General features: G+C 50.3%; 1 protein-coding gene across 1 annotated transcript; it reads right to left on the bottom strand.

The window, feature by feature from the left end:
* Positions 1 to 2,946: 2,946 nt before the first annotated feature.
* Positions 2,947 to 5,134, bottom strand: LOC109732539 (GDSL esterase/lipase At5g45910). Its single transcript, XM_020291706.4, has 4 exons — positions 4,777 to 5,134; positions 4,315 to 4,685; positions 3,943 to 4,222; positions 2,947 to 3,307 (listed from the first exon to the last, which is right to left on the bottom strand). Exons 1-4 carry the CDS (start codon positions 5,045 to 5,047, stop codon positions 3,081 to 3,083), a joined length of 1,149 nt encoding a protein of 382 aa, XP_020147295.1. The 5' UTR covers positions 5,048 to 5,134; the 3' UTR covers positions 2,947 to 3,080.
* Between the last annotated feature and the right edge of the window lie 6,451 nt (positions 5,135 to 11,585).

The following is an 11,585-nucleotide window of genomic DNA, read 5'->3' as shown; positions in this document are numbered from 1 at the left end:
ATTTTGGTCGGACGAATATCACCTATTGAGGTGATGTGGAAACATGCATGCGGAAAGAAATTTAGTGCATACATGTTGTTAGTTCTTTGTGAAAGTTGTGCACATGAATAAAAATTATGTGTGTGCAATTTCTAGCTTGGCTTTGGTACATCCCAACTAAAAATAAAATTGATTATTAATAAATAAAGAGGGCAGATATATGCACTCAATATTTTATTCCTGTGTTCTTACCTTACCCTAATCGTTGTCTCCATTCTATTCTCATGGAAAACCTACATTATTTTAGTTGCCTTGATGCATAACTTCCTTCTACCCTCAAACCACATATTCCTTCAAAATTTATGGTTGTTCATGAAATATTCAATTCAAATTAGTATTGTTGCTAAATATATTGAATACAATATGAAAGTATTACAAAAGAGAGACACCTAGTGACACTAAGCGAGTGGCAATTTTGAGAAAGAGAAGGTCGTGTTGTTAGTTATTTGATTTTGACAGTTTGTACACATGAAATATAGACAATTCAGAGTTACGTCTGCAATTTTAGCATTTAGTTGGGTTTGTTTACAAATTTAAAGTGAATTAATTTACTATTAAATAAAATGTTAGCAGCATGCCTTTTATATAAAAACGCTGCTAGATATATTCCATAGGAAGGGGTGTCTGGATGAGATAGTAATCTTTTAGTACATCATGCATCAATAAAAGAGAAAGGTGTTAATTATCTGCAAACACATGCACATGGACTAAGCAGGGAGCAATCCGCTGCGTTTTCGTTGCTGAGCGATGCCTCCTATTCTAGCGACACGTGCATTCAGTTTTTCATCTGGTTTACTGCCTGTTTTTTCTCTCCGTTCGCCACCGGTTTTTGTTGGGCCTAGATTTCATTAGTTCACCGCCCCACCGCTTTGACTCAGTGTAAAAAAAGATCCACCGCTTGGACAGAGGTTTTCTTCTCTTTCTTCTTTCTTCCCCTCAAGCCCCACACGTTTATTCTCCCCCGTTTTCTCCTCCACTGCCGCTCCTATAACAATCACCCCCACACATTCGTTCCTCCTTTGCCGTCGTCGGCCCATCTCTTGCTCTCGTCGGCCCCGTCTCCTTATGCCGCCTTTCCCCATGCCTGGCTCCCTTTCCTTTTTCTTTCCCCCTAATGGGCGTGATGGGCGAGGTGCGAGCTGTGAAGGCGGCGCCTGGAGCAGCAGCTAGGGAGGAGATGCACTGGCTTGACCGCGAGAACCGGGAGGCCGCCAGCGCCATGGAAGGTGTTAAGGCGCGGTGGAGCTTCAACATTCTTCCCATTTAGAACATGTCAACTCTCATGTGTGCGTAAAGATGTTAGACGAACCTCGAGAACATGTCATATGCGACATTCCTTTTACCTCACGATATATGTGGTTGAGCTCAAAGCAATTACTTTTCAGCCTTATGATAACTTGACCTCTCTTCACGAAACTGTAATACAGATTCCCAAACCGGGTTAACACTTACCCCAAGTCGCATGGCCATGTTTTCCGACTCCGATCACTCGAGAGGATCCAGAGAATATCTCTCCGTATAGGAGGGGCAAATCCCATCTTGATAAACCATGTCTCGCGGCATGTCTCATGACTCACCCGAAAGCTATCTTTATAACTTCCTAATTATGGAGTAGCGTTTGATAGACCCTAAGTGAGTCGATCATCATCCCGAGAACATGCGAGGACCTCGGGTCTAGGACATGGCATATACATTTGTAATTCAGACTAACAGATGACGATAGCTCGCCGTGTCTCAGAGTGGGTCTGTCCGACACGGTAATCTCCATCCCTAAGTCCATACTATCAGTTCAGCATCTCTATGCACATGACTTGTGTAGCAGGGTCATCAACCGAATCATATACTAGTCAAAGGATATGTGTCCGCATAACCTTATCAACTAGGGACTATTAGCACGATCATCATACAATACATAGTTCTACAAACAAGTCACATACTTATTGATACATATCACTGATGATGTTCAAAGACAGTACAAAACACTCACAAATACATAGGGAAATATCATCATCACAAGATTGCCTCTAGGGCATATCTCCCACAAATTCTTCAATATGCACGTCTTCAAGGAGAGTTTTCTCTATACATGAAATAAATATCCTCAAGTTTTACTTTCAACAACCAAATTTTTACCATTTTGTCGGCAATCACTAAAAAGGGGAGACTGTAAGTGCATCTAGTGCCCCCTTGTAGGTTTTGGCTGATTAATGACAGAAGTGGTTAAGGGACTACTTTGTTTATAAGTATACACATGTGGAAGCACCTAAGGATTTAGTTTAACCGACGGTGTATGACCCCTAAAAATGTTGTGACAACAATGAAGTATTTGGTTTGCCCGTTGAAAATTGGAGCGTGAAGACTTGTAGTTCTTTGTTAGTTTTTTCTCCATTGAGTCAACAAGGAAAACCATACAGTAAGGGTGGGGGTGGGGGGGGGGGGGGGGGGGGGGGGGGGGAGGTCCAAATGATGCCTTATCAATGTGGAACCGAACCTTATGCACGCTTTGAAATTATCAGCAGTACACATTGACCTGCCTATATGAGCTGAAATGCTCATAATTTAGATGAAACTGGGAATAATGAATAAAACTGACTTAATCATACGCAAATGCGGGTAAAACAATACATGGACACCTCGAACAATTCTTTTCAAAAGGCATCACAGAAAGGAAAAAGACCTCGAGAACTACAACAATGCTATAAAAGTAGTATGAAATTCTTGCAGCCCCCCACAAAAAGAGAGGCAAACTGCTGTGCCAGCTCATTGGCACAAACTAACTAATTTACTCATCTGAGTTTAGGAGTTTAGAAGCTTGAATTTCGAAGCTCACAATCTAGCGAAGCATACTTTATGTTTGGGGTTGGCCAACCTGATGATTTTCTTTTCGTCACTGTAAACATTGTAACGTCATAATAAAAGCTTCGCTTGATTTGTCTCCAAAAAGAAACTAGTTTCCTCATCTTAAAACATTAAAAGGCTAAACTATATTGACCATTTTGAAGCTGCATACCACTAGTACTACAAGCTACGGTATCGTGTATCTATTGCGGCAAGCTGAGTATGGCGGGATGGGCGTAGAGTCCGGTGAGCCAGCCGTGGGCGATGTATTTGTTGGCGGCCTCGGTGTAGTGGATGCCGTCCCAGAAGAGGTGGGTAGATGGGTCGCTGCAGGCGGTCGCGCCGGGCAAGCCGCACGCCGATCCGTCCATGTTGTAGTTGTACCGGCCGCCCCCGCCGCAGCACGCTCGCAGGGGCTCCGCTGTGAACCCTGCAGTGCAGACCATCCATAGTTATCTACTGCTTCCTCCGTCCTGTAATTTAAGAGCACTTTTGGCACTATTACTGTCAATCAGGGGTCAATTAACTAATGTTTACAGAGTTGACCTATATATCTTGAAAACCCATTTTTGCATGGGGTACCCCACGTACACCCAACCCAACAAAATTTAAGTGCTGCCCGCGCTTTGCCATGGTTGTACTAGTACCTTCTCGATCGGCATGCCAAACGAATCTCTCTTGTTGGACCGAATATCGTTTAATTACCACCCCCACATGGCGCGCGGGCTACCGTAGACCTTCTTGATGGTGCACGTCTGCAGTTGATCCTAGTACTAGCTCCGTTTGCTTTTTGTCTCATGAACAAGTTTTGACTTTGTTCCTTAATTAAAGGCCACTGCGCGCGTGAATTCGTGGTCACGTCGCCACATGATGAACTACTAGCTAGTAGTCAGAGATCACACATGCATGCAAGACTATACATTGCTACAGCTAGCAGCTATCCTGATCACGATCGATCAACACTACGTACAATCGAGAAATGAAACTAAAATGTGCCTTGTTTCTAGCAAATGAATCAAGACTAACGACGCCGAAAGAATGGAGTCCGAGAGAAAACTTAATTACCGAGCTTTCCCGGGCGCCGGATGAGCCGCGCCACGGGCTTGTGGTAGTCGGCATACACCAGCGTCGTCCCCGGGTACTTCACACGCGCGCGCCTCACGCTCTCCTGCAGCATCCAGTTATGGTACTGCGAGAGGCCGTTGAGCCGCCGCAGGCACCCCGTCCGGCGGTCGTACTCCGTCGCGTTCGCCGCCACGGCGTATTTTGTCAGCGCCATCGGCGTGCACCCCATCGGCGGCGTCCCTGATACTACCACGTACCTCGCTCCTTCCTCCACGAGCCTCTGCACGTATCAAAGTGCTAATTAAGCATATATAATTAAGAAGGAACGTGCAAAGTGACAAGTAATTTGCCACGAAGTGGAGTGTCTGTCACCTCGACGCCTCTGATGATGGCCTGCACAACGTCCGGCACAAAGGACTTGGCCTCCTGCAGGCTCTTCCCGCCGGAGAGGATGTAGCTGTAGTCGGTGAGGCCCAACTCGCCTACCACGAACAGAGACCTCGCGAGGCGCTCCCTGCATTGTGCGGTGGTGTTGCAGCTGAGCGACTGCTTCACGACCTTCCGGAACCACCCTATCTGCGCGCGCAGGGAGCTCCGGAACGGCGGCACGCTACCAGAGTTGTGCCGCAGGAAGAACCCGACGTCAAGCGCCGTGCCGCCGACGATGGCGAAGTTGGCTCCTTGGGTGAAGTTCCCTGCCTTGGACATGAAAGGCGGCACCAGCGGGAGCTCCAGCGCCTCCGCTGCGCATATCATGTGCAAACAAGAAATCAGCAAGAACGCGGCATGTATTCAGCGACTATTTACTTGACATGCAGAAAATTTGTACCGTACCGATGAAGTCGATGATGAGGCGGCCGTCGGAAGGCCGGCCGGTGGGGCGACGGAAGAAGGTCTCCCCGTAGGGAGAGTTGTTGAAGGGGCTGAAGGGGAAGCCGGCGGACAGGAGGACGAAGTTGCCCGTGTCCGAGTACGAGCTGCCGAAGCTGAAGATGGAATGGAACCGCTGTGCGTGGTGGTCGGCCTCGGGGACGCCGGAGGCGCCCGTGTTATACATGAGGCACGAGATGAGGACGACGGCGAGCGACAGCAGCGGCGGCTTCATGAGCGGATCGGGAGGAGGCGAGGTATGTGGAGCAAAAGGTTCCTCGCGGACTGGCGTAAAGTCTAGGAGGAGTAGGTCGATCGAAAGTGTACACGGTGCCATAGTATAGTAGCTCCTCGGAACTTGGAACTCTTGATTGACTTTATGTACCAGTTGCACACTCAGTTTAGGATTTTGAAAAACCGCCAACGAATTTGATCTGAGTGATGGGCGGGCGACACTTGGCTCTATCATTGATGGCAGGATGGCGATAAAATGTCTCCTCTAACTGAACCTCTAAGAGCATACATGTTGCCTTGTCATCTATAGCCATAGAATAGCCAACATGTACAGTAGTGGGCTACAAAAAAGTACTATTTTTCTACCACATGATCCACCATACACTCTCATATAGCTTCTTGGTGCCCGTGCTACAGTCGACTGTAATTCTACAGCCCGCTTACCTTCTCTCTCCTCCTCTCTCTCATCCAACTCAGCAAAGATATAATATTTAAAACCTTACAGCCCGCCTATATCACCTTATTATACTTGCTCTAAGAGCATCTCGAGCACATTCGCTAAAATCCGGTACTGCCCATCGATTTAGGTTTCCTTGAAAATGATTTTGCGGGAACATAAAGGCCTCGGTGGAACAAATCCCGTAAATCTCATACTGTATATTTAAAAATATCTCCGCGCAAGAAAATAGTTCATCACAACCATACTACATACATAGGAAATACATACTTCACGCTACAAATTAATCATAAAGTTGACGGTAACTCGTCGACGCTTAGGTAGAACTTGGTGGCAGACTTGCGGAGCGTGTTCGCGAGGTCAGCCTTTTCCTTGGTGGCGGCGCTTGCTTCGAGCACCATGGCTCGACAACGGGCTGTTTGGAGCTGCCAGCTTCCGTGTCGTGTCGTGGAAGCTTGCGCGGAGGCAACCCGCCACGCCCGCCAGCACCACCGGCCATTGAGGAGAATTAAAAACGGAGGAGATTTGGCGGGATTTGTTGACGGAGTTGGGGGGGGGGGGGGGGGGCTAGCAGCGGTCTAGGCAAGCACCTGTGTGAATTGGTGATGGTTCTTGAGGAAATTCGCATGGAAGAAAAATAATATGGCAAAGGATTGAGGGCGGCATCTTGATCTTCACGATATGGAGTTGGCAAGGTGCCGATCACTTTGCTTCCGGCTTGATCTTCTAGCGGTAGTACCGCTTATATTATACAATAACTGGAACTACCGTGTAACCACCGCTCAGTACCACGCCACCAAACAGAGAGGAATCACCCTGGAGCGGTAGTTAGGGTGGTACTCGCTCCGGCACAACCGCCCCACAAGCGTTTGTTGATGGCTAGTCAAGTTGCCCAAATGTTTTAGTTTTACCTGATTTACTTCCTAAAAGAAAATGTGTCCTATAATGTGTGTTTAGCTACTCTTCACACTAGAAGCTTACATCATATTAACATACAACTCCTCAATGCATATGTGTCTTCAGCTACAATTCAACAAAGTAGCTACTCATGTGAACAAGATTTTCGTGAAAATGCAAAAAAATTGCCTCTTAGTGCATTGAGTTGATAGAAGAAAATGATATGTAAGTAATAGGCATCCCGCTACACACACACACACTTGAAAAAGAAAGACGAGCCTCACCGAAATTAGCCAAACAGCACTAATTGTAAAAGGCTCTAGGTAGAAATCCAAAATGGGAAACATAAAACTCAAATTATTGCTTCTGAATGTAGGGAATTTTCTCTGAGAGTATTGCACAACGAGAGACAGTCGGTAGCACTATGCGGCGACGACAAGACCCTATGCGGCCAATTTTGGGAGTTGTCCCACACGACGTACTTACTGTGTTCGGTCCTTCGGCGCAGCACATTATAGGCATCAACTTTCCCATTGACCCTCTCATAGAAATCAAAGCTCAAGTAGACACTGCTAGCCTTAATGAAGGGGAAAACTCTCGCGCACACTGAAAATGAGAACCGCTCTCCGATGAACAATGCCCGGTCGCTGAATCGCTTGACCGGAAATAGACCCTTCTTTTCGAAATTCACGTTTTTTTAGAAAAGGAGGATGACCCCCGGTCTCTGCATCTGGGCGATGCATACGGCCACTTTATTAATTATTCTCACAAGACCTTACAAAGTCATACAACAGTAAGACTAAAGCCGCCGTCTAAGCAACAAATGTCGCTACACCTATCCAGTTGATGAAGGGGAGCAGATAGCCTGGGCCTAATACCAAACAGACATCGCAGCCAAGCCTAACATCTAAGACCTGAGACCCCAACCTAGCCACTTGCCGGGTCTGGGGCACACACTGGTCCGGCGTGCTCTCAGAGGCCGCCGCCGCCAACTGCCACCGCTCCATCTTCAGAACTGTACTGATGCATCAACCTTGCTCGGTTTAGCTATCGTCGACGCCACCACGGCGGCCATGATGGGTGCATGTTGGTACGTGTACATGCGGGAAATTATGAGGCTATGTATATGCATGGTGTGGCTGTGTGAAGCAAACTGAAGCGGCCGTGGGCGTGGTCGAATTTGCACATTGACTGGATACTCTTACCATTGCAAGACCAATGAGTAATCTTGGAGTTGTCAAGGAATCTGGGACAAAGTTTCAAGGATGGCGGCGTGCGTATAAGGCTCGGAGGAGTCTGGAGTGCGTCGTGACAGGATCATGCATACACAGGGCGTTAAGCAAGGCATGGAGATGTGCGGGCGGACACGACGCAGGGTGAAGCATGATTGCAGTCGGATAATTTCGGCTGGGTTGGACTGGACAGTCTGGCAGATCGACGTGGATGTTGGTCAAAGCAGAAGACAGTGGTGATTTCAGCGACAACGACATAGGAGCGTGATGCTGATGGTGGCCGACTTCTGGGGCGTGGAAACACGTGGTGCAGGCCTGAGGGCTTGTGCGGCTTCGACAAGACTATGGCGCAGGGTTGATTCAAGGCAGTGCACACATGAGAGTTTGAAATCGACGGAGCGCGGGGGTAGCATAGCGCAGCTACATGGAGTCATGTTGAAGGTGGAGCTGGAGTCTGGCGGAAGACTTCACTCTGAGCTGATGGAGGGGCTACGGCATAAGTTAACGGAGAGTCGAAGCCTATTTCAGCGGGAATAGCGAGAGACACGTGGTTTCAGGCTGGGTACCAGTGGTCTGTTGGAGACGTGATACTCGGCATCAGTCGGTGATGATCGGTGGTTCTCTGCAGTGGGGGTTGAGGCAGTGTGGGCTAGCTACCCGGGAGACTCGACCAGGACAGCAGAGGCTCGACGCGGTGATAGCGGCGAGGCGTGCGGTAAGCACAGGACACGGCGACAGGCCAAGGCACTGGTGGTCAGACATGTGGTCAGGCAAAGTGTGCAGGGGTGCTGAAGCAGTGTTGACGAGTACCAGATTCAAGTTGGTGACTGGGTCTATCGGTGCTAGTTGATGGACAAGAGTTGACCGTGGAGAATCTGAGAAAGTGGTGGAAAGTTTAAAATTGTCAAAAGCTGAGAGAGTACATGGTCGTATATTCTGTGGTGTTCAGTGCACATGGCAAAGTGCGGATGACAAGGCAGAAGGAGGCGAAGTGCTATAGCGGTGGGACATGTCAGAGACTATCCGGAAGAAGGGTGAGACAACTGCGAATTTGACTCAGGGTGATACAGGGCGACGGTGAAATTCCTTCAAGTTTCAGACAAGCAGTACAGAAAGAGCGGTGATGTTGAGTTCACGTAACTCTTATATGTGGCGTCCAATATGTGAGTTGTTCATTTGTCACGCAGACAATGGTCGGTGTGTGATGTCGTTGAACGGATACTCCGAAAGTTGGAAGCACAAGGTAGAGTAATGAGGAACGTAATTTTGCTCGAGTGTTGACTGTGAAGAAGACGAGAAGGGACTACAGTTGCAGGTGGAGTCACATGGAGTCTGGGAGTAGCAGCGGTGCTCATGGCGTATCTCAAGTCCAATGTACATGGAGGTTCGACGCACGGACGAATTCAAGGTGGTGGAGAATATTCGCCAAGGTGGAGTTTGTTAGAGTTGTGTCGAATATTATTGTACAAGTTAGGTTACAGTTGGACTTGGAGTCGTACTGTGTGTAGACAGGGTAGGAGTTGTGTCCTAATATTACTTGGAGTAATACCGCACCTCTAGATCGGGGGTAGACACACGATGTAACCTATGCCAGCATAATAGCACGGGCACGCGGGGGAGCCGGCGGCGTGTGCCGGCGCCCGGGCGGCCAGGGTGCGGTATTGTGACGGTGTCATGGGGAGGAGCGCCCGTAGTCATGCCCCGGGGATGTAGCCATATCGGCGAACCTCGTTAACAAATCTCGGTGTCGTGCCTCGTGTGATTGCTTGGTCCTCGGTAGATTGACGGAGTGCCTCGAATTATTCTAACAGCGCCCAATGACACCTCCTCCCTGTGCGCAAACAGCTGAGCACGTCACGGTCGCCACTGATACACCTCAGCGCCATGCTGCCAAGTACCACCAGCCGACACAGCTTGAAGTCCTTGGAAGATCTGTCGTGCGTAACACCTGCCGACCAGGCATGACAAAGCGTAGCACCTGTCGGTCAGGCATGACTTGACATCTCCACCGAAACTCCGTGCAAGACGAAGCCGCTCCACCTCCTGCCTCAGACTTCCAGCGCTGCTCCACAAACGATGCTCCCAAGAGAGAAACGACACCGCAGTGCCGCCATCGTCCGATCTGGAACACCAGATTCTAGGGTTTCCCCCGGAGCAGCACGAGTGGGTCGACAGTAGTTACACGACAATGCCTTCATCAAGGTAACGGCGTAGAACGCCGCCATCGCCTGCCGTCGGCTCGGTTTTCACCGGCAACTATGTCTCCCCAACTCGCAGCCGGGACTAGATGATGGATCTCGAGATCCGATCACCAAGCTTCTGGCCGGCCACCGCCGACGAAGAAGATGACCACCACCACTGGCTACACCGGCCAGAACAGATCTGCCATGGGTGCCGCCAAGCAGTCCACCAGGCCCTCGACGCCGCCGCCGATCTAAAGCCAGATGACATGCCGCCGAACACCTCATCGCGCCGCCGCCCGATCCAGGTCAGCCGTCGCCCGTGGCCCGAGGCAGGGCCGACCGCCGCCGCCGTCGAAGCCAACGCCATCGCTTCTAGATCGGCCGCACCTCCACGCATGTTGGGGCCCCGCCACCCCTGAGACGCGGGAGGGAGGAAGAGCCCCCGCCACCGCCGTCGGCCTCCGGGCGCAAGCCGGCGGTGGCGGGAAGAGGGGAGGAAGATGGGCTAGGCCCGGCGGCGGCTAGGGTTGGGGAGCCACCCGAGTCGCCCGAGCGGGGGGCGACGCGGGGGCGTGCGTGCGACGCCTTCACACGTGATACACGTCACATCTCATTGAGCAACACTGACGGTACACCAACATCAACTTCCCACCTTTCTCCATTAGATGCACTGTATCGGTCATAGTGTAAACATGCTTATGCAACTTGGCAGCCACCTCCCGTCGTGGATATGTGCTCGTTTCTAGTACCCTGAGATGGTCATGGATGACACAGTAGAAGCGACCCAAGAAAATCGAAGGAGTAGTATATGGCGAGCTTCCGTATTGTATTACCTTCCAACACTCGTCACCAGGCTTGGCAATCCTTTTCTAAAAAAAAACCAGGCTTGGCAATGCCTAGGAACCTAGAGAAGCAGATCATGAATGATAGAGAATTAATGACAATAAAGGAACCCCACACTAATAATTTGCCATCCAAAATAAGTTGAGGGTGATAATCCGAAGGCAGCAACGTGGTCACCGGCTGGAGCGTCTTGTGACCGTTGAGCTAGCTCCTGGAGATCCACTTCTATGGTCTTAGTGGTGGAGAGGTTGAGGAAGCGGCGTCGGTGAGCAAGCACAAGTTGCTCTCGGAGCATGATCCAGTGTAGGGGATGGAGACGCTAGGTCTAGGCCATCGATCCCGCGCAGATCGGTGCAACATCGCCGCCATGCGCGGCAGACGGCACGGAGGCGGACATAGTCGGCCACGTCATGGGCAAGGACACGATCGGCGATCACGCCGGCCGGCCCGTCGGAAAGAGTCGCCCAGTTCCTCCTGCGACAACAAGGTTCAGTAGACGGAGGTCAAATGCTAGATTTTAGCTTCAAAAAACCAGGCGAAAGATGCACGTACGTACGATTCGGTTGTTGCCATGGAGCCTGTGCGGCGGCCATTGAGCACTGTGCGTGGGCGCTTTGGTCCCCAATCACGAGAAAGCTTCGTCGTTGACTCGTTGTACAGGCAGTGCTAGCTGATGGTCAGAGCCGGGCTGACGCAGGAGCACAACGAGCATGCGTGCGGTAGGCGCCTGGACCGCCGTCTGGCGGGCTCGTGGCACTCTTTCTCCGGCATCATCCGAGATTCCGAGTGCGCACGGCGCAAACCGGGAGCTCGATCGCCTCCAGTTTGATCCTACCGAAAGTCCTGATGGAACTACTCCATCCTACTCCACCAGAGTCCTGTTCCGTTCGGTGCCCGATGAGGCCGGGATGATTCCATGCGTCGAGC

Source organism: Aegilops tauschii, chromosome 5, assembly GCF_002575655.3.
Source record: "Aegilops tauschii subsp. strangulata cultivar AL8/78 chromosome 5, Aet v6.0, whole genome shotgun sequence".
NCBI classification, from domain to species: domain Eukaryota; kingdom Viridiplantae; phylum Streptophyta; class Magnoliopsida; order Poales; family Poaceae; genus Aegilops; species Aegilops tauschii.
Note: the sequence above shows the minus strand (reverse complement) of the source record. Positions and strands in the feature narration are given on the sequence as shown.